The sequence below is a fragment of the Cydia amplana genome, chromosome 8 (genome assembly GCF_948474715.1).
Source record: "Cydia amplana chromosome 8, ilCydAmpl1.1, whole genome shotgun sequence".
In the NCBI taxonomy this organism is placed as follows: domain Eukaryota; kingdom Metazoa; phylum Arthropoda; class Insecta; order Lepidoptera; family Tortricidae; genus Cydia; species Cydia amplana.
In genome coordinates this window covers 6,190,076-6,217,569 of record NC_086076.1, presented here as the reverse complement: position 1 = coordinate 6,217,569, position 27,494 = coordinate 6,190,076, and the positions used below count along the sequence as shown (strand labels likewise).

General features: G+C 40.9%; 1 protein-coding gene across 2 annotated transcripts; it reads left to right on the top strand.

Moving 5' to 3' along the window:
* The first annotated feature begins 17 nt into the window (after positions 1-17).
* On the top strand, positions 18-24,807 carry LOC134650229 (dual specificity protein phosphatase Mpk3-like). Of its 2 annotated transcripts, none has more exons than XM_063505175.1 (6): positions 18-579; positions 10,946-11,036; positions 21,475-21,652; positions 22,167-22,305; positions 23,203-23,438; positions 24,620-24,807. In XM_063505175.1, exons 1-6 carry the CDS (start codon positions 213-215, stop codon positions 24,785-24,787), a joined length of 1,179 nt encoding a protein of 392 aa, XP_063361245.1. In that variant the 5' UTR covers positions 18-212; the 3' UTR covers positions 24,788-24,807. The 2 variants fall into 2 exon arrangements, with proteins under 2 accessions (XP_063361245.1, XP_063361247.1); XM_063505177.1 differs by having other exon boundaries at positions 23,203-23,433; positions 24,620-24,760.
* Positions 24,808-27,494: the final 2,687 nt, after the last annotated feature.

The window sequence follows — 27,494 nt, the reverse complement described above, 5'->3', positions numbered from 1 at the left end:
AGCGGAAGTTCATATTTTAAGTGTTTTTAAATTTAGATGGATTCTCGCATAGTTAAATACATGTTTCTAATAAATAGATTAATCGTGAAACCAGTGTTGACAACTATGACCGTGTGTATATCTTTAGTTTACATGGTTTCCATGCAATAGTGCAACAAGCGTTCGAGTCGCAACGGGCCCGTGTAAACAGAAGAAAGAATTTCGGCTGCAAGATGCCTACGGACTCGGAATGCGAGTGTGAGACGGTGTCGAAGGAATGGCTGCTCGCGAAGCTGCGGTCGGATGAGAGAGACACGGTGCTAATTGACTGCCGGGGCTCGAACGAGTACGCGATGTCGCACATCCGGTCGGCGGTAAACTTCTCCATCCCGAGCATCATGCTGCGCAGGTTGGCTGCGGGCAAGATCGAGCTGGCGTCGACGGTGCAGTGCAAGGAGCTGAAGGCGCGCATCGTGGCGTGCCGCGCGCGAGGCACGTTCGTGCTGTACGGGGACGGCGCGCCGCGGGACCCTGACACGGTGCACGGCATCCTGCTGCGCCGCCTCAAGCAGGACGGCGTGCAGGTCGTCTGCTTGCAAGGTAACACTGACACATGCATAACAACTAACTCTTCTTGATTTATATGCTCCCATCCCAAGGTTTTAGTATAGCCTTTTAGTGCTAATTGTCTTTGTGGATAAGTTTCTTCAGGGTTCCTGTTTTAAAAAAATTACCATTATGGTCCATTTGTACTTAAGTTTATTATTTTTATTAAATATCTAAATAACAATATCCAGACTGTGGGCTGCCATTCGGTGACCCCTGCTATATATGGTGGCTAAGCCAAGGAACGAGCTGGCACTAAAATATTTAATAGGTAGATAGCAATCACAATTCACAATGGGACCCTTAGAAAGAAACAATTGAGAAGAAGAATCTGTCTAGTCTGAGAAGTCTGATCAAGACAGGACTGAAAAGTTCATACCTATCCAAATTTTTTATCAACATTATTTCTCTTCTGTCTTGTTTCCTCACTGCTGAGGAAATATGGTGGTAAATATGATATTATTAAATTCTAAATAGGAGTATAACTTATTTTTGCAGAATTATTGAATAATCTAATTATTATAATTTGTATGTTTATATATTATGTTATGTAAAGTGAAGCTATAAATGATATTTTGTGAATGTGGTATAACAAAACCGGTTTTTTTAGCTTGGACCTTAAGTAACTTCTTTGTAGAACAAGCCGTACCATACTCATTGTTTCTTACTCAGTTAACAATTGACCACACTGCTGCACAAAAGATGTTGATGCAGCAATAGGTATATGACAAAATATAATCCACAAGACAAGGCACTGCATACCTATATGCTGCACCAAATTGTGTAATATTCGAATATTAAACATTTAACAAGCCAGTTATAAAATATACATAATAATAAAGTTGAGACCTCATCTGTAACTAACTAAACAAATATTATTATTTGAAGTAGGAAGCTGAAATACCTGAGTAAATATACCTATCATTATATTCATTCATATTCATAAATTGAATTTGAATGTTTGAATTGAATAATGTGGTTTTCCTTCTTATTCTGTTATAATAATAACATACATTTACCTTTTTGAGAGCTACTCTTGAGTGTCATTGTTAAAATATATCATACATTATGTCCTTTACCTTATAAGACTCTCATTGATCACTATTACTCATCAAGTGTATAGGTGTAATAGATACAAAACCATGAATAGGTCTACATATACATAGGTCAATGTTCATTTGTTTAAATATATTGCAGATTAACATAGTTTAAAAACAAACTGCCTTAAAAACATTCTCAACCACTCAACCTAAGTTTCTATTACAACCTTAATTATTACTTAATACCACTATTTTCGGTGAAGGAAAACATTGTGAGGAAACCTGCATACATCTGCGAAGAAATTCAAAGGTGTATGTGAAGTCCCCAATCCGCATTGGGCTAGCGTGGGGACTATAGCCCAAGCCCTCTCGCGCGTGAGAGGAAGCCTGTGCCCAGCAATGGGACGTATAAAAGGCTGAATTATTATTATTATTACCACTATTTTAGTATTTTGTTTAACTTATTGTAATCAACTCACCAAAAACCAAAACATTCATGTACATAATTGATATCATTTGTGTCAATTCTTATTTGACAATTATCTACTAGTGGAACTTACATAGTCATCAAATTTTATTAAATAAAAACTTTCTGAACCATACATATTCAGGAACTAAACACCCATTTATTTTAATAAGTATCCTAAAGTAGTCAGGCATGATATTTTGTCAGCAGCTTTATTTAATATTATATATTCAGTCATTTATTTATTAATTTATTGCAATACTTGTGTAGGGAATTTCCGTAATAATGCAGGTACCAAGTCTTACTTAGTAGTCTAGTTAAGTAGTAAACCGTTAGCTGTGAATTTTACAACTATGCACTTGATCTAACTGCAAACGCGAGAATAATAGGGAATTTCCGTAATAATGCAGGTACCAAGTCTTACTTAGTAGTCTAGTTAAGTAGTAAACCTTTAGCTGTGAATTTTACAACTATGCACTTGATCTAACTGCAAACGCGAGAATAATATCCTGCAAATGTTGACAACACAACGAACTTATGTGCATTGCTAACCTGTTAGGGGCTGTCCATAAATTACGTCTCTCTTTTTTTGACGATTTTTGACCCCTCCCCCCCCTAAAATCATCCAAAAATCATGCTTGGAATGACCACGTTTCTTCCTACGTCTTGCTACCATCATCCGATGTCCAGACCCCCCTCCCCCCCCTAATTTGAAATGACGTAATTTATGAATAGCCCCTTAGCATATAAAACCCAGGCGCGTTTTCCGGGCGGGGTGTGAACGGGGCGCGCCGCTTTTACATATAAAACGCTCATTAAAACCCGGAAAACGCGCCTGTGTGACGGAACCTTTAGTGCCCTAACTCTTTTTTACACACTGACCTATCCGAGAACTAGTAAGTTGTAAACTGCGTTTATAAGAAACGTCTCTAAATGTAAAAGCATGCCGCCGGGCCCGGAGGTCGCGGGCGTCAGCCACCAGACGTGGGAGAGGAAGTCCACTACTTATTGTGCTCCTCAATGCGAGACGATAGATTATGATCATCGCCTCACGCACACTAACGCGCTCCTCCTCCTCACGTGTATGCGTACTTAGTGTACTTACCTATTGTGTACCTACACTACAGAGTAAAGACACTTTGCATTCCTCAATCTTATATTCAGTTGTCGACATTCATCTTTCTTTTGTAATTTTCGATCTGATTTACATAATCAGTAGGTATGTAATGTAACTACAAAGGTAGCGTATATTTCGGGCTCGGGAAGAAAAATACATAGCTATCTATTTGAACAATGTTTTGTTAGAGAAGTAGGTAGCCGGACTTGTACAATGAACAATACTTTACATATCCTGAGTTATAATTATGTATGTGCTTCAATGCGCACGTGATCCAATGCTTAGAAAGAATAAGCAGCTTTATTAAATCCCCCCACAATAGACAGTAATCCTATAAAAAATCGAGAATGATCAAAGATCCTACAGAGAAAAACCGTTTAACTAACACAAACGGGATGATCAAAGAAGGGGGCCGGAAACGCACCGCCTCCACCCACGTCCGACGGAAGAGCGCTACCATTTTATTGATAGGTTCCTGTTTCACTCACGTCCTGTCAATTTTATTAAATCCAACGGCCCCATACATATGCACGCGTGCAATTTTATTTAAAAACACCAACAGCTCTCCGCCGCGACAGCGGGGCACCGCACCGAGTTCATCTCATTCATTAATCAACTGAACTGGCCAATTCCACTTATGGCCGGCGATGGTCGATCGTAAAATAAATAATAGCACGTGCGCTTGCGGCCGAACAACAGGATGTAGCTGAATGTAAACTCTTTGAGACCAGTGGTCTGGCAGAGGAAATCGTTAGCATCTGGTCGCTAATATTCTAATATATATAACTGAGGAAAGCGAAATGGGATAAGGAAGCCATATCTTGCGTCTGGCTCTCGAAGTTCGAATTGGACTCATTGCTGCCGGGGGCAATTGAGGATGCTATAAACTGATCGCCGGAGTTGCCGGAGATGGGGATAACACTATCTAATGGTTTATAATGAAGACAATTGAATTAACTGTTTATTAAATTCTCACAAAAGCCTTAAATATCCTTTTCTGCATTTTGTTCTTTAGGAATTTGACGTATGCATGAAGTAAGCCGGCTCTCGCTATCTGAATGGGGCTTAACCGCGCCTGCCTATAGGTAATGATCTATGCGCAGGCGTAGCATTGGCATTGATAGTTTTTGCTTGCTGATGTAATGTCCAAACGCCGGTACAACAGGTAGGTACTTACGTACTTAGCCCGGCTAGTGAGGATGCTACGCATTGTATTGTGATATATTTAGGTAGGTATGTCTCGTTTCGCAACGGTGGTTCCGATTCAGTATGCCACGTATGTATATATCGCGTTTTGTGAGCGCATCATGTCTGATACTGATAAGTTGAGGCATATCTTTTGTTTTGACAACACTGCAACTGATATCATTTAAATCGACACAAACCAGCCATGTGCTATTATGTACGTCAGATAAACTATCAAACATTGTGCTTAGGTACTCCTTATCCAAATGAAACAGATATCAGCCCACCCCATAAAATACATTTGAATTTTAATGTTATCTACTCATTCCGTATTCTCATTCCTTTGCCTCCCGACATTTATTTCGTCTGTTTATACAACATATTGAGCAAGTGCCCTTGCTTTATTTTATATACCAAAACTCCCATTTGACGATTCCATTCTTACACAGATTCCGCTGACGTCAATTCGTTCTGCAAATGTAGTGTTGCCGGAACCTGGCCGTCCGTACACTATTACCTCATTTATTTAATTATTTATAACGGCCGTTTGATCGCTTTTGCCTAGCTAGAGCGCTATTTTAGCAGAATGCAGATATTACTGCAATAGCTTTACGAGGGGTGTTCAAAATATTCTCGGTATGAGAATGAAAACAAACAAGTACGAAAAGTTTGATATTTTTATTTTTCAATATACTCCCCCCCTATGTTCATACACTTAAAAGATCGATCAATTATTTTTTTTAATCCCTCGTAAAAATATTTTTTATCTTTCGTGTAAAAATGCTCCTCCACTGCCGCCTTCAATGCTTCATCGTCAGAAAATTTATTTCCACGCAGATCCTTTTTAAGATTGGGGAGAAAAAAGAAGTCGCTGAGGGCTAAGTCCGGACTATACGGTGGGTGAGTAACAGTTTTAAACCCACATTCAACAATAGCTGCCTTGGCAATATGAGCAGTATGGACGGGGGCGTTGTCATGCAGAAGCAGAATACCTTTGGTTAACTTTCCTCGCCTCTTTTCTTTAATTACATCCTTTAATTGACGTAGAATGTTAGCGTAGTACTGTCCTGTGATATTTACACCTTTTTCTTTATAATCGATTAGTAATACTCCTTCACAATCCCAAAATATCGTGGCCATGACCTTGCCAGCTGAAGGGATGACCTTGAACTTCTTGGGATGAGCTGAACCCTTAATGTGCCACTGCATGGACTCTTGTTTACTCTCTGGGTCATAATGATGAACCCAGGTTTCATCTCCAGTAACTATTCTTTGCAGCACCTCATCAGGATTTTCACCGCACAGGTCAATAAAATCGGAACAACAAGCTACACGCATGTCTTTTTGAAGCCGAGTCAGCATTCGCGGAACCCATCTTGCACTTACTTTTGACATATTAAGATGGTCATGTATAATATCATGTACGGTACCAATAGAGAGATTGGTTACTTGTGCTATAGATTTTACCTTCACTCGACCATCTTCCAATATAAGTTTTTCCACTTTATCAATATTTTCTTGTGAAGTAGCTACTACAGGCCGGCCAGGTCTAGGGTCATCTTCAATACTCTCCCTTCCGCGTTTAAACTCGCTTGACCACTTTTGAATGGTAGATAAAGAAGGAGCAGACTCACGGTAAACACAATCCATTTCCTCTTTTATGGTTTTTTGATTTTTACCCTGTTTTGTCAAGAATTTTATCACGCATCGATGTTCTAATTTAGTTAACATTGTCAATTCGCACATGATGTTCATGTTTGTTCAGCAATTGCAGAAAAACAAAAGACCATCTCGGTTCGAATTATACTTTTTTTTAATGTCAATGAATAAACCTTAGCGGCCAGTAACGAAAGAAATTTTAGAAGAGGTCGTAAGATATCAATACCGAGAATATTTTGAACGCCCCTCGTACATATGTCTGCTCATAGGACCCGCTCCAGCATTTGATGGTCTTTGTGTATACAGAATCATACATAAATGATAATTGGGAGCACTCACACTTAAGTGTTTTTTAATAAATGTAGGCGAGATAAGTTGATACAATTGACCCATCAACCAACGTCATTCTTCATTAAGTCAGCCCCTGTGTGTTTGCTGTGTGCCTGGACTTTGCGCGAATTGCGATGCCGCAGACAAACGCTGCGAGGAGTAATTAAGGATATTTGTTAAATATTAAATGTTAGCTTGCCGGGTAGTCAGCCTACCCGGCAAACACATGGAAATGAAAGAAATTTATAAATATTATATATGAGGTATATTCAAATGGAGCATAGCGCTATCAAAAGGTAATGGCCATATATTTTCATCTATACGGGCATAAGAGGCTTTAAATTGACAAAATACCTAATACTATAAAAACTATTTGTATTAGTGAAACAAGAAAAACAAAGTTAATATATTTTGTTATATATTTTCAAGACCGTAGTTGTCTTTAATAATTCCGATATTAGAAATTAATTTCAAAATTAATTACAAAATGGTTGGTATATGAATATGGGACATGCAGAATGATGTAAGTCCGGGCCAGCAAAGAGATTTAGAGGGAGGTTCGGCAAGGTTGTTGATAAACGCGCGGGAAGGACGAGGCCGCGGGCCAAGGCCTCCACCTGCGGCCCGCGCCCCGCGCCTCGCCACCCCACGCCTACTCCACATTATCGCTTTGTTCCTAACTCGCACTAACTACCCTCACGCTCGTCTCTACTGACACCTTTTGTGGACATTCCAGGCTAGATTTGCTAGTTAGTTCTAACCTACAACCGGTACGCATATTTTTTTTGTTGTGTAAATTAGTCGACACAACCTAAATTGTATTTCTGCTATGGCCAGGGTCGGTAGGCGGCCGCAAAGTAGGCTGAAACGTAAGACGTTCGAAATATATGTTATGTAGGTGTAACACCTTTTTAGGGTGAAGGATTCAGTCTACGCGACCTGGGCAAATTTAATGGGAGTCCTTGCGAGAGGCGAACGCGGGAACGGCGCGGGGGGCGGGTGTTTCATTGAGAGCGGCGAATGAATGGGCGAGATGAGTCATCGGATCGATGTCGCGCGCCGCCTGCCCTCCCCCTCCCCGCGCGGCCCCCGCTCGCACCCCTCCATCATCATGCAACCCTCCTGCCCCATGTCTCGCGAGGATCTTAGGGCTACTGACTGCATAGCCCAAATTCGAATGTGAGGCCAGATTCCAAGACAATGATAACTAGACCCGACAATGCCCCATTGTTAGTAGTAATAAAGATGAAAACATAGTGTCGATTATTGGGAATAGGAGTGTAAAATTAATAAGTTAATGCAGTAATTCCCAAGACAGCAAGCAAGCGGCAGAAAGACGGCATTGATCAGGGGGGGTCAGCACCCAAGTTTCATCAATAAAAACCGTAGGTTCTTTTGTAAAATATAGAATTTAGTTTATAAACACAAAAAAAAACATCCTTATTATCGTTTTTCTTAGTATTTTATTACCACTTCGTAAATTTCATAACACGCAAACGCAAATATATTAAGTACCTATGTAGGTATTGTACTATGTACCAATAAAAAACATTGTGAGTTTTACAAAATAAAGGTAATTAGCTATATAGGCTACCAACCGTGCAATGTTATTACCAATAAAAATACGAAAGGCCACTAAGAACACAGAGAGTGGGCGAAAACCTTTGTATGTAGTTAGAAACCCTGCAACCTCCATTTGTCACAAGCCTTTTTCACTGTACGTGACAGGGGATGGATGGCCAACCGTGGTAATTTGCTGCCGGGAAATGTAGGGACGAAAGGAACTTGACGGTTGCCGAGAGTGGGCCAGAATTAGACACCCGCTATATAAAAAAAAGTTTCGTTGTAAACTGCCAAAATTGCCTCGACCCACGATAGCAATAAATTGCCCGTACATATATGAAAGTCGTATTTCCACGAGACAACACAAAAAACTTAGGTATAACGTAACGAAACTGGTTTTATGTGTCAATACGTTATACTAAACATAATACTTAGATTATATTATATTACAGCCGTCAACACATTCGTAAGGTATTTACTTCCTTCCTTCTTATACGAACGCTTTTTCAACGGAAACCTCGCTTAAATTCTGAAGAAAACACTACATGTAACTATGTAGATAAAGAATTACCTAAATAGCAGCGGATTCTTACATAAATCGACTAAACACCATAAATTACCTAATAAGAGCTTGAATAAAAAGAAAACATCTTTGATTCATGAACAAATATTTCATCCCACAAATAAATGCCCTTACAGGGATGTTCGTATTTTCATGCTCAGGTATATGTTTGTTCTCAAGGCCTTTAGGACGGAAAATAGATCAGTCCAGCTGGCTTTACAGCAGGAGTTAATGTCAGCCACTGCAAAACGTCGAGCGCGGTGCATTGTGTGTGCGGCCAGCGTGTGACAGCGACGGACTCAACGGGGGCGGCATTAGCATCACAATGCCGGGAGTGGGCAGGAAACGCGGCGGAAGCCACGACTGGGCGGCAGACGGCCCGCTTGGACACTTTGTTCACTAATTTAGCCCGGGTCTCTTCGGTATTGCTTCGTACTTTTCATAGACGCAATAAGATACATTTTTCCTTTGTCACAAGGCGCAGAACGGAAAGAAGAATGATAAAATGTGATCATTTTAAGTATTTAAGTACCATTTAATTAACTATGTACTCGAAAATTCGAAATACGTTTGCTGAGGATCCGTGTCCAATAGCAATAGGGAGGGTGGAGCTGAGTGAATTTCATGGGTTCTAATTCTAACTTCTAACATAGGTACGTTATACGTATTATTTGACAGATGTTGACTCTTAAATACTACACACTGTAGTATGTCCCATTAGATATAATAGCGGCGCCAACACTATTCGTAGTAATGCTAATGGTCATGCCCACAATCAATAAACATTAAACGTTGTAGCAATGATCGCAGCAGTGGCCGATAATCGATTGATTCGGTGTGCATAGTGAACTACAAGCTTTCTCAAGCCATGCGCCTACGTCAGTTAGGAGTTTATACGTAATTGTAAGACGTCAACCTTTTTTAGGTAAAATCCTACAAAAGAAACAGCTGCTGCTATCTCTGTCACTGCATTAACTCTTAGATTCATTGTTTTAGCGCTCACACGATCGGTACATTCGCCTGGAAATAACAACTCAACCCGGAGTAATTATTTTTGCGCAGCTACATTCTTTATTAGCGAGCTACTTGTATAGGATAATTGGTTAGTTTGTATGCTTTATCAACTGGCCTGTAGCCTGTAGGGCTTGGCCATCTAAGCAACGCCAATCCATAATACTAGTAATTGGCTAACTCGATTACTACCTACGTATTGAAAATGGTAGCGCTTGCCGATCGTATCGTAATGAATGGCGAAACGTCAATGAAACAAAAAGAATGAATGAAATAAGTCTTGAATAACGACTGATCCACGAGTGAACGCCGATTGTTAGCACAGCTAGACTACTGATACGACTCAGTGTACAATGGTCTTATGTCGCAATCATTACACAACACATGCGATTATTAGGCTCTGTGGAACAGAATTAGATTTGCTCTACGCTCTAATGAATGGACAGCATTGTTATGTGTATGTTAAACGAGAGTACATTGAAAATTCCATTTACGCAGCTTACGCGGTAACGTCATCACGGTTAAACATAATACATTTTAGTTCAAGTCACCTTGGGGCTTAATTTACGCCATTCACAACTAGCTGTGTACTTACATGTACCGCTCTGTGTATTCCACGGTGGCTTCCGCTTCAGAGAACAATAAAATTAACGGTTACTCCTTCTCATGTTCCTTGCGACGCTGGGTTACACTACACCTAGAATTATAGCTAAAGCAGTTCGCCCACCTTTTCACGTGAATCGCTCTTAAAATTCATTTACCCGGAACCCAGTCATTTCTCATTCGTAGTCTTCATTCCGTTGAAAAATTGTATTTCCACGAAAATTCCCACTGAAAATGTTTATTTTATTTTCTTAATTGGTGATAAAAAAAATGTTATAAGTAATAATATGAACTTTCTGATAACAAAAGTTTGTTTTTTGTAGCAAATAAATATTCTGATTAATTGGCAAGTCAAATAGCGAACACTAAAACGACAATTGAGCGATAGGACATTCTTAAATTACATAGCCTATAGATAATAGTATTTCTAGTGCTGCGACGGTCTTTGCGACATGTGATGACGCTTCGTTAGTCCACCTTGTAAAGCATTTTTTTTCGTCGGTGTTTTTTTCTGGCATATGATATGAGTGATCCCAAGATTCATTACAACTATACATAAATAAGTTAAACTGCGAATACAAAGCGGTGTTTCAGAAACACCCTAGCCGGATAAGAAAGATTCCTTGTTTCTCTATATTAATAATGTGTAAAACGGTGCGAGAGTGGTCATCAACACGTACTGGGAATGCGTCATGATGATATCAGATCGTTTACTTGTCGTCGTCACTCTTCCTATTGAGTTGTATAACTATGGTGCGTTTTTGACTTGTATATGGTGCGATATAAGCATTAGCGCGCTGTAAACGTGTGTATGTTGTTCGCAGGTGACTTCCCGGAGTTCCACCGCGCCTATCCGGAGTGGTGCAGCGAGGCGGGCGCCCAGCATGTGCCGCACCTGCCGCTCATGGGGCTGAGGTCAGTACACTACACTCACCTGCAATCATAATTATCTAGATTCTAAAATACATATCTGTCATGCCTTTGTTGGTAGAGCAGTTTGAAATATGTATATAACATATATTTGTATTGCTGATGATTGCTAACCACATAGCTGCTGTTGTCTTATCTTTTTTCTTCGGATTTTTTAATTAAACAGACGTAAAAGAAAAGCAACTAATTATGTGCAGAAACTAAAAGATAACAACTATCCAATAAATAAATATTTGCCTGAGCAATCAATAGTCATTTAAACAGTTTGCCAAGGGTATTTTGTATGCATCAGGATTATCCAGCCTGGATATCATGGAGTCAATTATGCCCTGTCTAAAAACTTCTAAACCTTATACCGGCAATTAAATCGGTATCAACTCATTTCTAGAACCTCTCGTTTGAAACACGCCGCGATAATTACATGATCTAGGAAAATCGCGCACGCGTGGGAATCCGATCTCGGCGCACGAGATGTTTTCCTTGATCGCCGAGAATCGGCGGGCCGCCGATTCCGGTGCGACTGGCTTTCTTAATAAGACCCCGTTGAGGAGCTCTATAATCGTATTCCATGGGAAACGGTTACACTCCACACCACAGTTTCTAATGCGGTGCTTTTTTATAGCGACGGACGAGGTCATTAAGTCAATTAATAAAAGCGAATAATATGCAAATAATGACGGTTTCTTCGATAGCGCACATCCGCTATTTAACTCTAACTAGAAAATATAAATATTTCTAAAGAGAAGTCGTTTGATACTGTGGGAGTTAGTTCTGTTATGTTGACTGAAGGGTAATTTCGGTTATGTCGTAATCAAGAAAACTGTTACTCGGGGATTGTAGATTGGAAAAAGTCGTAGGTTTTACACACCTACATCACACCACATAATACCGCTGTGTACACCAAGTACAAAAACCTACACTGCGGAGACAATGTAGGTGCAACGTGATCGACAAACCTGTCCCACTAGGAGGTAAAAGTCAATTGCGTAAATGATACGTAATTCATGTTTTATAATGGAAATTCAATACAGTAGGCGCTCGGTAATCCGGCACCTGAAAATTGCCCCCTATGTCGGATTGATGGAACTGCTGAATTATTGGATTTGTATGGGAAATATAAGCTTTATACAGAAAATAAAACGCAACCGCTCTGTGCTCTGCCGGATAGATATAGAGCGGGTCACTGGAGTCGCTAATTGTCCGATTACTGGACCTGCCGGATTGGCGAGCGTCTACTGCCGATCGCGGTTCAGCTCTTTTTTTAAATTCTCATTTTGGTTGGTCATTCTCATTGTGCACTATCGAAACTATAGTGCAACTGTAACTGTGAGCGCACACGGTAATTGTACTATTGCGTTTATTACTTAGTTGCGTGTTATTAGAGTTAAAATATATTTAGTTCTCTTAGTTTTATATGTAACCAGCTTAGTCATTAGAGAAAACAATAGAATTGTGTTTTCTACGTGAGATAAATGGCGTCTTACTTGCATTCTCAAAGCAGTCACGTAATAAATAACCTATAGGCACAGTGTCATTTATACACAGCGGGTAATTAGGTAATTACTCTGAGAGTAGGTACTCTTATTATCTGATGTCGGAAGATAAGGAGCATCTCCTAGGTATCTAGAAGATGGTAATTGATCCTATATCGTGTGTGCGCTGCATACGAGCCACGCAAAAACCATTTAGAAGGACGACGCTTGCGCACTTACTCATACCCGCCACTTATTTCTTATTTAATGTAGCACTTAGCGATGTTATATGCATTGAACACTCATAGCAAACATCAGCTCGATGCCGAGATTCATTGAAAACACTTCAATGTCAAATATTCCGTTCTACTATTCCATTCATCATTCCGTGACTGTGCGCTAGACGGTGGTGTTTATTCAGTTGGAAACGTTTGAATGGCTCGCTTTGTATCGAATTATCAAAGACCTTCCGTCTTGCCAAATTAAGACGTCGATTGGGCCCGAGATATCGGTCTGTTTTCTTTACTTCACGGACACTATCGTAACGGCACGGCAATAAACAAAGTGTTTCGACATATGAGCGCATAGTTCAATTAAAGGAATTGCTTAAAAACAATAGAGAAATGATCAATTAAGGTGCTAATTACTCTAATTAACTTTAATAATATCAGCTGGAATTGAGTACTTCCCGTCTACTACATTCCCGTTAACGCGCTGCAATTGATTCAACATTTACGATGTCTGATAATAAATAAGTTACCAGAGTTTAACATTTTACAGCTATTATACTTGTAATGATAGGCGATCGACGATTAGTTACTAGCGTACGCAATTGAAGGTAGATTAGAAAAATTAGAAAGAATTTAATCTTTGACCTTTTACAAAGACGATGATCACACGGCGATATCGAAGCGAGATGGCCGAGTTGACGCATTGCAGGCACCCGAGGCGTCTAATGGACCCATTCATCATAACGATGGAACCGTAGAAACCGCATAGGTATCCATATCATCGTGTGTATTTCAATATCGACCTTACTACGTGCAAAGAGAGCTGAAACTTTAAATACAAGTCAAAGCGAGAAACGGTCTTTTGAAAGTCGTGGAACGTTAAGATTCGTGAGTTAGGCGCGATCGACGCGGCCCGAGCGATTGTAGTTGGCCACCTTGTAAGTTGTAGTACTTGTAATGCATTGCATTCGCGGTGAAACCTAGTGTTACACACGCGCTCAATGGAGAGCGGCTTCATTCATTCATACAACGAACGCAGCTTGAGCTGGCTGAGGCCGGGGCGCGATAACATTTTAACATGATGTATAGCTAAGCACCACACACGACAACGATACCAAAATATATCGTAAGATGCCTTGCTATAAGATATCTTATATTTTGGTATAATATCACTCCGTTTGTGACGGACTTAGACTTTTTTCCGTAAATAACCATTTTTAAGAGCTATTTATTATTTGGTTCTAGGTCTAGGCGTTAAATATTATCCAATTCAAAAAGTAAGGTTGATATTCAATGTTTTGACATACACAAAAAATATTTCGTCAGATGACAAGCAAAAGTCACTAATTACTATAAAATATTTAAACAAAAATCAAGCTTCTTTTCGTACTAATATGGTTCACTATGGCTATGAACTTGTGAAAGCATTTCATCGAGTGACCATGCAAAAGAGCATACGTCTACAGTAAATATTAAATAGGTAATGTAAATATTATTTTGCGGCTTCATTCTTGACGAAGACAACGTATAGAAAGGGCATGAAGACGTGCACTAGTCGTTGTACGATGTACGCTCTGTGCACTATGTTTGAACAGGATGTTCGGACGTGTACGTATGGTCACTGCGCACCAACTGCCCTGATCAACAAGCCGTGCGGTCGGCGGGCACCCGGCTCCGCGGCCTATTGCTGTGCAGTGTGCACTGGCAATAGGTATTTTTCAATGCAATGTCTAGTTACCCTCACCCAACTAAGCTAATACTACTTCTACAACTCTTACAAGTGAGCAACTGTAATAATGTTGTCCACATTTGGTTTGGTTAAATGATACAATTATTAAAATAGTTGTGTTATATTTGTATGGACCATTCCATCACATTGCTAAAACTGAACTTGAATTCTTGGAATTGGTGATTCCTAAGATAGCGCCTGATTAATTTAGAGCAATTAAAGTTCTAAAATTATTTACTTAGTTTTGGAACAATTCTAACCTAAGTTATAAATAAACGGATACATTTTCGTATTTATTATAATAAAATCATCGTTTCTGTACTAACTGAAGCGTAAATCTGATTAGAAGCGGAATCTGCGCGAATCTTCTTGATGTTGAACCTAATTGGAGCTTTCCTTTTTGTCCCGCCCACGGGCTGCCGGTTCCTTTGGCGATAACATTTACAAACTGTAAATAGGTAGCAACATTGGAATATTTTATGGCCTAAATGTAATGACGCCTACGCGGGCCGCTCCGCCCCGCGCCGCGCCGCGCGGCTTCGCTGTCAGACTCTATATCGGTGCGTTGTGTTGATGGTGAAGGAAACATCTATTTCAGTACACGAATCACATCCGCACGCGAAGCCTACGTGGGAGTTCCGCGCTGTCTCCTAACAACTCCCGTCCTCGAGGAATGCAACTTCGTTTATCATTTGATCGCTGACGCAGAGCTCGTAGGCGAGACCTTGGCGCGGCCTCCAACCCGCGCGGGGGTAACCTTTTGGTTTGGGCACGCGACCCTTGTAATGTTCGGGTTGCAAATAGGGGCACCCTTATCAACTCGTGCTGACATGAAGTGCTTACAAAATGAGATAGAAAACAAACTCAAATCAAAAGCGATTATCAAAAGTTTATGGATGTACATAGATTTGAAAAAAAAACGACCTATAAAAGGTGCTAGCTTATTTTGCTAATAACATTTCACATAAAGAATTTGAAGACAATCATGGTGTGTCTCAGGTCCGGGTCCGATTGACGGCGCGAGTGACGTCAACACTGACGTCGGCCTGCGTGAGTTCATTCACGAGCCAAACCGCGGTCACGGCCAGATAAGCCAATCTCGAACCACTCCACCCCTACATTACCCGACCCGTGCCAGACTTACGTCAAAACACTAAAAGAAACAAATTTGAATAACACATTAATTACTCCGGCCGACACCTACCCGCTCACATATTTTATTGTATCACTTTGTGGAGAAGTTGACTACATACAACTGACGATAGTAATGAATTATTACTTATATGCATTCTTCCGTTAAACTAAACACTGACTCAACTTATTTACTTATGTTCGCTGGTGCTTTCAACGGTGCCTGCTCGCGAATGCTTTTATTTATTTTATTTGCTCTCAAACATACGCCAGTGCGGCCTGCGTAAACGAGTAGCGAAATATTTATTGTAAGTTTACAATCAAGTCGAGAATGAAATTTAAACCATATTAAGTAATAGGTAATAAACTTTGAATGAATGGAATGAAAAATGTATGAAAATACTTTTGCTCCTATATTGGGATCGAAATAGGTTGTGATTCTGAGTAGAAATAACATAAAAATTCCCAAATCCAAAAGAAATGTGTTCAACTTTGAATAAAATGACCCAAAGAAAGACAAAAACAGTATCGTTTACGGCGACGACCTATTCAAGTCCTGAAGAGCCCTCACCAGCTCACTACTCGCATAAACCCGATGCGTTAGCCGTTAGGCCAGCCCGGCGGACGTAACCGCGGACGACCTCGACATACTTGCACTATCTGTTATATTTCACGCCACCACGAATTAGACCATCCCGCCAGGTGTCCCGTGGATGGTTTATTCTATTGAAATAGACTACTTCGCACAGTTCGCACACTTTCTTCGTTGTTTTATTAAAAGCCCTTTTCCGAATGATTGGAAATGTTTGGAGTTTTGAGGTTTAGCTTGAGAGCTTTTATGTATGATTCATTAAAATTCCGCGACCACGTCGAAGGGTCATATTAACCTCATAACTTGGATAGCAATATATATGAGAAAATAAACAGCTGTATTGAAATGGGTATACATTCATCGAACTTAAGTTAAATTATGCTAGCTTAATTGCAACTAGTTGACATCCCGCTCCAAGCTATCATTAATCTTACCTGTTTTATACCTACATAATAAAAGCTCTTACGATAAATTATTCGAACGTTTACGAACTCTGGTAAGGCCGTAATTTCCTTAAGATCACTAATACTCTACAATTTTTTATCATCCATCCTGCCATTCCTGCCTATAAAATAATAGAAACTCGTTTACGTACTAAATAAGGGAAATAAACTAGCAATGTCCAACATCAATTCAACAACATTAAATTAAACCTTTTTATACCAAGTTATAATTCCATTTCTAAACTAAACTGCCCTGCAGTTTGGCAGAAGAAAAAAATATGTATGTTAGGGTTTATTTCATCTGAATAAACGATATTTTTTTTTAAGTCCAACAACGATTATCGTATAAGATCTCAGGCTAATAATACTAAAAGTGTATTTGCTCAGCACGCAGTTTATTTAATAACGTCGTGCGTATAAACGACGAGTTAAATCCTTTAACCGCGGGCTCGTTAGTTGTCCTGCGGATGGGAACTAGTAAGGTGGGCATTAAAAAACCGTCCCTTGCAACGGTCATTGGCAGCGGGCCGCATTCCAGCGGCGCGGCGCGGGCGCACGGCGCACGCCCACTCGGCGCAGCGCGCGCTGCCCCGATTAATCTTCGCTAACCAGCTAACCACGCAGCCTCAACATCTACATCCTCCAAACTTTACAAGTTTCATCCTACATTATGCTCCGTTTACTGGATCAAAAACGAATAAGACTAATAATGGTTATCCCTTTTGTAACGCTTTTGTTGTTCCACTGAAAACGAAGGTTGCATTACATACATGAATTACCCTTTGTTATTGAAATCGGTTTACAGCATCTTGTTGACTCTTTCTGCATATGTACGCGTATATGTATTGTCATACATTTCATGAACATATTGCTTTACACTGTAGTCACTGTACAGTACGTAAGTCAAATATACATGCCAACGTACTTTATTGCTTAAAATAGTCGGCTATGTGTGTATGAATCGTCTGTTCGTAGTTGGCGATTGTAAAGCCTTCGGCCGGCTCTGGTATAGGACATGTGTGCGGGCGGCCGGCATGGCCGGTGCCCACTTAGGAGTTCATTAATAACGCGGGCCGGCGTGTCACGGCTTCCGGCCGCGCGGCCCCATTCAAACACATTCGATTCGCACGACGCTGTCACAAGTTACACAATGCAGCCTACTACCAGTGCCCACTATGTGCGCCTTTTCAATGAGACAAGTATCGTTCATTACACTGTACGCGATTTTTTTCTCATCTTATGTTTTTCAAGGCCTCCCATGAGCTTAAAAGTTCAATTATGTTCTTCAAAATATGTAGGCTTGTTGCGAGTCTATCTTAGGCCGCTGGCTGTTATCGTCGCTGTAAGAATAAAATGCTGCAGGCGTATCTGCTCCCTTTTGTTCAGGAGGGACGCCCACAGGTTTTCCCATGAATAAACAATTTATTAAACGTCTATTTTCAGCGATGAGTATGTAGCTTGTTTGATCTCGGTTCTGCTTAATGTTTATTTACTAAGGGGTAATATTGTTTCCAAATGTTAAGAGTTTGGCATTCTCTGTAGGTATTCTAAATGATGGATTTTGACATATTAGATTGTTCGATTCTTGTCTGTCGTAGGAGCGACATGAGTTTTATTCTTGCGCAATCATCTACTGTGTTGTTAAAACAACGTCAACTTTTCGTCAACAATGAATCGCTCCAAAAACCCAGCTCTTAAATTAAAGTGGTAATTAAATTCTCAAAAACCTCTAAGTATACAAGCACTCTATATTTACATCCTTTTGATTAGATTGTAATTTTATAGGGTGTCATTATTATCGGAGCGGGAGTTATTGATCGACATATTTACCATTGTTCTTTCCAATTCCAGATAAACTCAATTCTCTGGAATTATTCCAAGACTTATTCTAGGTATTGTGTCGGTTTGCAGAAGTCTGTCGACCATGGTTGTGTAACGCGGGGTGAGTAACGGCCAGTTCGGCCTCAGCTCAGCGCCCGTGACTAACCGGCAAGTGTTTTATGGAATGGACAACGCATAAACACTTACAACTTGGAATTCCATGACTTATAACAGATCTACTCTCTTTTTGCTTCTAGAAATTTTGTCTATGTACAAGAAATGTGTCAGTTGACAAAAACTTCAGTTTTAACATTACATACACATATTGTCTAGAAATGTGCTGTTTCAAATTTGTCAGTTGCATTGCACCACCGAGTTGGACGCGTATCTGTTTAGTTATGTATGTATGTATGTACTCAATGTAGTCATACCCATATTTTTCCAGGATTGAAATAATACGTGTTGGAAAGTACATACCTACCTATTAAATGCTTCAGAAGACTCATGTGGCTGCTTGTGTTGGAATAAGAATTCAGTACGAGTGCCGACTACTACATGCCTGTGCTCAATGAACATCCGCAATAAAAAGCGTCATACTTTAAAACTTTGAATGCCGTCTTTAATACCTAATGCGAATAAACGATTTTAATTACATAGTCTGACTCAGAATTCTTCAACAAACGGTGGCACTTGATTACTTAGTTGGTCGTATTTCCCCGGCGATAGCGTGTGTCGACGGTATATGACATCATGACACTTGTCTAAATGAATGAGTTATTCTTTGGTGGCAGACAGCACCTCTCGCTCGCGATCAATCGAGGCGTCGTGATTGCCAGCCGGAGCGTGGGCTCCCCTGAATGGCTCGCCCACGCTCGCCCACGCCCCACTCTGCCTACTACCACATACCTCCACGTACATTATGTTATGTACAAACGCACTACTCCCACGCCTTTGTTTCTCGTAAATAATTATCTGATGACCATTCGGGTAAACACTGATTCAATTTCGTGCTCATGCTCATCAGCGCGCCGCCCTTGGGGGCTTTCATGAAATTAATAATCTATCGCAGCCCTCGCTCTCGTGTCGACCATCGGGAACTGATTAGCCTTGGACTTGCCTTATATAAACTGTTATCCTTCGAATCTGATTACTTGTAGCGCCTACATAATCTTGTAAAGTTATACGTGGAGCCCCTGAACGCCTTGACCTTTAACCTCTCAGATCCCAGTGGCTCCTATATGAGTCGGAATTGTATGGATTTGAGAGGTCCTGGGAAACGAGGGGTTAAGCATGTAAGGGATAATTTATTCAAACACAGAATAAAATATACATTTTTCCCCTCTTTTAAGATATGGACAAAGATGTTAAGAATCTGTGAACACTCACTGTGTTTTAGATATAAGTACCTTATAAGTATAGAGTATTGGCACATAGAGCATTTTTTTAAATTACTGTATTTCCCAAAAAATGGTCACTTGACCCTTATTTATTATCATATAAAATAGTAGAGACCAACATTTTTGTATATAATTGATGTGCAATATTGGGTTCTTGTTGCAGTCTTATCATACCTACATCAAACCAATTAAAAAACACAAACTTTACACAAGCTTTAGCAAGAAATCATCGTGCCGCAATGGAGATTAAGCTAAGCTAGGCAATCCAATTCTCTATAAACATCTGCTAAGTCTCAACTGGAAAATGTTCCACCGTAGAAACATAAAGCAGCCAGATCACCTAGGTGTCGGTAATCCGGTAGACTAGACTGCATCCCCATAGTCCTTCCCCGAGGGGGGCTACCGGCTGCCTCAATGGAAAGCCTAGTTGCACTTATTTCGTCGTGAATCGACTCCTGCTTCATTGATGGAGGACAAGGTAGATATCTTCTTGGTTCAATTAGTTTTAAGATATTATCAGTCGAAGTAAAGTTACCATTAAGTTCATTTATTTAAAGGCCCCCGCCCCGGGCCCCAGGTGGCCTTCGTCCAGCTTGTACATTTATGGGGAATTTATTATTAAAAGCGGCGCAGCTGTGTCAGTTTTTTAGTTATATTTAGGTTATACTCGGAATATTCGCTACGTCTTAATATTAGAAGACTTCTGCAAAACTTTGGAGAACTATAAGTTATAAACTCATAACCAAGCAGAAGCACGTAGGCGTGTTGTTCGATAGCGTTATCAAGTTAGGAGTTAATCAGTGGCGATCTGCCCTTGCGGTACGTTGGCGGCCGGGACTCACAGTGGCAGGCGGGAGGGAGCGTTCATTTAATTTGGTAGCTTTCAAATGTGCAAACTGAATGGCGGCGAGACGATTGTGATGGCGGATTTGGAAGTGTCGTCCCCCACGCGGCTGCGTGGGCGACCATTGAGCCGCGGGGCCGGGGGCAGGTGAATGGCGCCCCCACCGCCCCTCCCATTCAGCTCCTGCATCGATCCGCGGCCCGCGCCGCGCCGCTCCGCGCAATCCTACCCACACTACAACCCTCTCCCGGCCGGCTACAACATACCGACTTTACACAACAATGCCTGGTATACCATACATCTACCCGACCACTTCAACTTTTGCTATCCCTCACCTACTTGGAGCCGGTCACGTGCAGGTGCTTGGACAACCCTCGTTATTGGATTATCTCGGTCATTAGGCTTCATTAGACCGACGACCCCATCAATGACAACCATCCATTTTAGGGTATGAGCACGTTAGCCTTAAATGTCCTATTTTTCCAAAGGCGTTGTTATATTAGGTATACATGGACTTTAATGAGTCTTTTAGATTCTCATTACTTAAAAATTTGAGTAGGATTATTTATTACAATGCTACATATTATATTGATAATATACAAAGTATCTGAAATTCACTGTTATAGGTAACATAATATTTTTCACCACACCAGCTGGTAAAGGCCCTCTTGATGTATGGAAAGTTGTATTTTATTTTCATTTCTTCGAATTAACTTTTAGAAATGGAATTATGTTTCTAAAAAGTGTGTATGTCCTTATTGCAGGTCCCTGCGCATCTCGGGGTCGGGGTGCGAGGAGGGGCTGTCGTCGGGCTCGTCCTCGGAGTGCGAGGAGCCGCACGCGCACGCGCCCGACTTCCCCGTCGAGATCCTGCCCAACCTCTACCTCGGCAACTCCACCAACAGCGAGGACTGCGACGCGCTCGCCAGGCACAACATCAAGGTACCTTACCTCCATGTTGTACCACTGACACTCTATAGGTACTTTTCATTCGCATAGAGATGACTAAACATGTTAAGGCGACAATAAAACGTCTATTCAAGTATTCAGGGCAAACTCAAGCTTAAGGTTTAGTGAGTTTAGTGTATAAAAAGACGCCTGTTGCCATAACGGTCGCGTCTGCAATTGCAACATCCAGTTAAACTACTGATGTACCTACAGCAAAATGCAATTTCATATTTCATTCACTTCGTAAGTTAGCGAACATGAACAAAATTACAAAATTAGATAAAGCAAGTTGTGTTGTAACAGACAGCCACTACCTAGAATCCCGTATTGTACAGCGAGCTGCAAAATTGCACGCACACATGAATGATTTATTCATAAAATGGCCATTTGTATAAATTACTTGCCTAGAATTAGAATCGAGTTACTCTTAACGGGATTGATAAAATGAGATTGTACTAATGTGATTGTGGTAATGTCCAGGTGTTGTAAAGTGCTTGTTGGTTGGCAGTACGTGCTGAACGTGACGCCGGACCTGCCCAACGCCTTCGAGGCGGCGGGCGGCGACATCAGCTACCTGAAGATCCCCATCGCCGACCACTGGAGTCAGAACCTGTCCGTGCACTTCCCGCAGGCTATACGGTTTATTGGTGAGTTTTACCTTCATTTTTTTTTGTAGGTGTAATAAGTGTTTGCGAAAAATGGCCATCGTAAAACACCTCTCTATCGTCATTGTTACTTAAAAAACAAGTGGATAGCGAACGGAAAGTCTTTTCCCAGATTATTTGGATTACGTTAGACTTTGTTCTAAGATACTTGGATGAGATGTCTAGGTTCATGTCTGAAATCTCAAAAAATCGACAAAGTTATAACTAGCTGAAATGGCATAATCGCAAACGAGTCAAAATTTTGTAGAAATCCATTATTAATTATGTACCTTTATACATTTTATAATATACTAATCCATGGCGAGTGGTATAATAGAGGAGAGGCCATAGGTCAGCAGTGGAATAGAACACGATTTTTTTATTAGCCTAACTTAGTGTCAAACAAAATAGATAACTAAAAAAAACCGGCCAAGTGCGAGTCGGACTCGCGCACGGAGGGTTCCGCATCATCAACAAAAAATAGAGCAAAACAAGCAAAAAAAAAAGCAAAAAAACGCTATCCAAGTACTGACCCCGCCCGACGTTGCTTAACTTCGGTCAAAAATCACGTTTGCCCCACTTAAATCTTTATTTTATTCTGTTTTTAGTATTTGTTGTTATAGCGGCAACAGAAATACATCATCTGTCAAAATTTCAACTGTCTAGCTATCACGGTTCGTGAGATACAGCCTGGTGACAGACGGACGGGCAGCGGAGTCTTAGTAATAGGGTCCCGTTTTTACCCTTTGGGTACGGAACTCTAAAAAATGCGGTCGAAGTGATACTCCTTTTTAGAAATCAGTAAAAATAATGATCTTGTTCAGAACGGGATCAGCTAATATGTTCAGCTGAGATTGACCGTGTTTTTCTAGTAGTAAATGTGTCGCTGACACCCCACAGAGGAGGCGATGTCGGCGCGGTGCGGCGTGCTGGTGCACTGCGTGGCGGGCGTGTCGCGCTCGGTGACGGTGACGCTGGCCTACCTCATGCAGCGCCACCGCCTGTGCCTGCGCGACGCCTTCGAGCTGGTGCGCGCGCGCAAGACCGACATCGCGCCCAACTTCCACTTCATGCGCCAGCTGCACGCCTTCGAGCGCGACCTCGGCCTCCACGAGCGCAGCGCCAGCCTGAGTAAGGTCTGCACTGTGACACGCCCCGCCTCCCTACCCCGGGTTGCTTCCTGCACGTACCGCCACAGTCCACGATAGCTTATCAGTTCTGTTCACGGCTACATGCAGGAAGGACCCTAGAGAAGGTTTCACTTAGTCTCACCCGACTTCATTTTCATCTAATATCTTTGACACATATTTTAATTATTTTAGCTGAATTGTTTTTGTTGACTTTAACACACATTGAAAGTGTTCATATTGATAGTTAACGTAAACTGACTAATTATTACCCTAGCTGGACGGATCAAACAATATCACTTTTTTGGGCTGTCAAAGGTTTTCCCTTTCCCTGCCAGAATACCTGCCCTAAAAGCACGGTCTCCCACTTCTCCCAGGAACACATCAAATACCCCAACTTTGCGCAATCTAGAAAGTATATGCATTATTAAAATTTTCTATGATCGGTCAGATAAATAGCCTTAAAAGCACAATTGAGATGTGCTGAAAGTCTGGCAAACCATGAAAGAGCTCACGTTTTATTATCTGCTCGGGTTATGTCAAAACTTGAAACAAACCATTCGAATAATAAATAGTTTAATGTGTCAGATAAAAAGTATAATTATCGTTAAAGCAGCAAGTCATTTGAAAGCGCACTTGACAATCACCTTTAGCAACCACTAGTAGTATAGCCTAGCCTAGATTAGATGCCTCTTAAACTTTACTTATCCTCGCTTATACCTGTTAAATTTCAAACATTCCTAAGACTCACTTTCCGCTTCTGCTGAATTTTGGCGCTCACAAGTGTATGTATTGGCGCGTGCAGAACTATTGTGTGCGTTATATTAAATCACTCATCGCTTGAGGCCCGCTTTACACATCGCTTACTACTTGCAAGGTCAAGGAATTTAATTTCAGTACCGTTTCATACCTTGTCGCAGTCACAATAGTATGAGGTCCCTAGCGACTTTCATATTGATTGCCATCGTGTGACAATTAAGGTACGAAATGGTACGGAAATTAAATACTTTGACTGTACTTGCGTTTAGTAGAAAATGTATGAACTCGCACGCGACACTAATCAATGTGTCAATGGGCCTACGGGTCTTCAGTCGCGCGTGACCCGTGCACATACGTAACGTCGCCACCATTCAGCGGGAGGAGAGTCGGGCTTAGCACTGTAGAGGTATTGACGGTTCAGTGGCCGGCAGGTGCTGGAGGAGTTGGGCGTGCGTGAGCTGGCGTGCGCGGCGGACGACACGGGCGCGGCGGCGGCGGCGGCGCCGTGCGGCTGCGCGGCCGCCGCGCCCACGGGCGTGTCGCCGGACTCCGGCATCGAGTTCGACCGCTGGAGCGCGGCGCGCGACACGCCGCAATGACAGTTCTTCGCGCCGCCGTGTCCGCCCCGGGAGCCGCCCGCCTGAGGCCGAGCGGCTAGTGCAATAGCGTGTCCACGTGCCCCAGGCGGCTGCGCCCGTAGACCCCCCACGGTGGCCGTTCCCGCGCCGCGAACCGTTTTACACTGGATCTAGAACCTAGATACTTTAGAGAGCACTTCCGAATGTCAAATAATTTAATCGACTTAGTGCCACCTATGGATATATGGTAGTAGTAAGTGAATGGTTTAGAGAGTATGAGATGTACGTTATACATATTTGGTAAGCCGATTTTATAAGTTTGATATCTATGTATGCTAAGGATCTATGGATACGAAACTGAAAATGCATTCCCGAGTATATCTTCCACTATTATGCATTTTGAGTTCATATTTCTATTATAATGATTATCGTTTTTGTGAAAGTATGGTTATAATGATTATTTTCGGAGGTCGCGTCCTCTGTGAGGAGCGGCCGAAATTCCATGTCTAATTAAAAACTATTTTGATGTACCTATACAATGAAGCATTTGAATGGATTTGATATTTGGTTGTTGACTGAGACAGTTGGAGGCCGACGAGCGAGCGGTAGGTGTATTTGATTTCGGTGCGCTTACCTGGTCAGACGACTAAGTTATTGTTTTATTATAGACGTTGTTGTTTCTAGTAACACAGGGCTTCTCGAAACTCTTCCATTGTTGTTGATGTAATAAACATAACTATATGTATTTGTATGAAAGTCGCGGGTGTGCGTGTGATATAGTCTTAATTATCTACTTATATATAAATATATTTACAAATTTTCGTAACACCGACCACTGCTGCCGAAGTTATAGTTGTACTTTAAGAAGACCCCTAGCGTTCACATTTTATTTTTAAAGGTTATGCTATTATAACTTAAGACTAGAGTATATTTATAGTCGAATTTGGGGGTGAAGTATAGAGGAATGGATTATTTTTCTATCAGTCTTCTAAAAACTTTTTCATCATCTCGAATAGTAGGATCATTAGTATTTTTCTAAGGACTATTGCCGGCGGCGACGGCAGCGCCGCGGCGCGGCGCAGTCACTCACTACGTGATAGTTTATTTTGTAATTATGAACATGTTCATTGGCATTTACTGTGTTTATTCGCTAATGAATTATATTTTTCTATATTATTGAAATGATTTCTTATCAACTTTTAGTGTGTGTAAGTGGCAAGCTTTAAAATTAAGTACCCACGTTAACTGAAAGTATATTGTTAACAAATTGTACATTTGTTGTAGCCTAAGATAGTGTTGAGACCCGCTTCCTCGACTCGATGCCAACAGTAGATGCAGATGATATTGTTTCATAAGTCTTCGCAATAATGTTGTAACTTGAGCATATGTTATTGTTATCTTAGAACGTATTTTTCAATAACCAAATGTAACTTGTTTTATGAATATTCGAGCGTATAATTATTTAAGGGAGTAGAATATTCTAAATATTAACACCTTGGTTGCACTGTCATTTTGATTATTAGATGTCTTACATTCAGTTTTATATGGCACTCTCACTTAACACACATGTCAGATTCCTCATGCTTACGAGTCGTCAAACTCGACGTGACTATCATTTAAATTCTGAGTTATTCCTTGATCTCTCCGTCCATTATTATTTGTTCAAATTCTATTAAATTACATGATGTTAAAATTACCTATGTTCAGCAGTGGACAAGTGTGGTAGTTACTTAGATAGAGAATTATTAATTAATTAAGGTATCACGCGATAGAATTTTCTCAATCGAGATTTCCTATATAGCACTGCATGTAAGATATCTAATGGTATTTTTTTATTGTACCTAGTGCACAAATCACTAAACCCTATCCGTACAAGCACGATGCGACTGAGAGCTGTTCTCAGCGACCTGTGTAAATACCTGTAACCGGAACTGTTGTTTCTATTGATCATTAATAACATGTTAACAAAGATGTTTATAATGTTTTAGACGTCTTTTAGTGCTTTTTTCCCTAAGGTACATAAAGCCACAAGGCACACGTAATATTAACCTCAAAACAAATATAAACACTGTTAATTGAAATTGTGTTTTATTTTAAATCTGAATCTTCCAGACCCATATCCAGCTAAGTCGCAGAAAGACCAAATACATAACAAATGTTAGGCTACCAAGAGCACGTTCTCGAGTAAAGCGTGATACACACGTATAAAAAAGAGATTGGTCAAATAAGAGGCACACTCATTTCTTATATGGAGTCTCACCACGAAACTCTCCGTTGCATTTGTAATGAATGACAAAACGTAGTAATGTCAGTATTAAGAATTTAAGACAATACTGGACGACCGCTTCTTCCTTAGAGGTTAACCAAAGGCTTCTTCAAATCTTCATACAAACGTAGTCCCTATTTTCCCCCCTGGGTATTGAAAATTGACAGTAAAAATATAGTTATTTACGATACAAATGCGGAGAAGAGGAAATTCTAAACGAGCGATTTAAAACACTCCCTTCGATCGTGTTTCAATTTATCGCCACTCGTTGCGAAATTCCTACTTTTCGCACTTGTATCGTAATGTACTTACGCGTTACGCATCAGTTTTTCACCACCGCGGTTCGGTTTCGGCCGAAACTAGAGCAAAACCGAACCGGTATCGATTCCGGAAAAAAAACCAGCTTCGGTCGGACACTAGTTCCTATTAATTTCAATATAATTAGAAGCGCAAAAACATTTA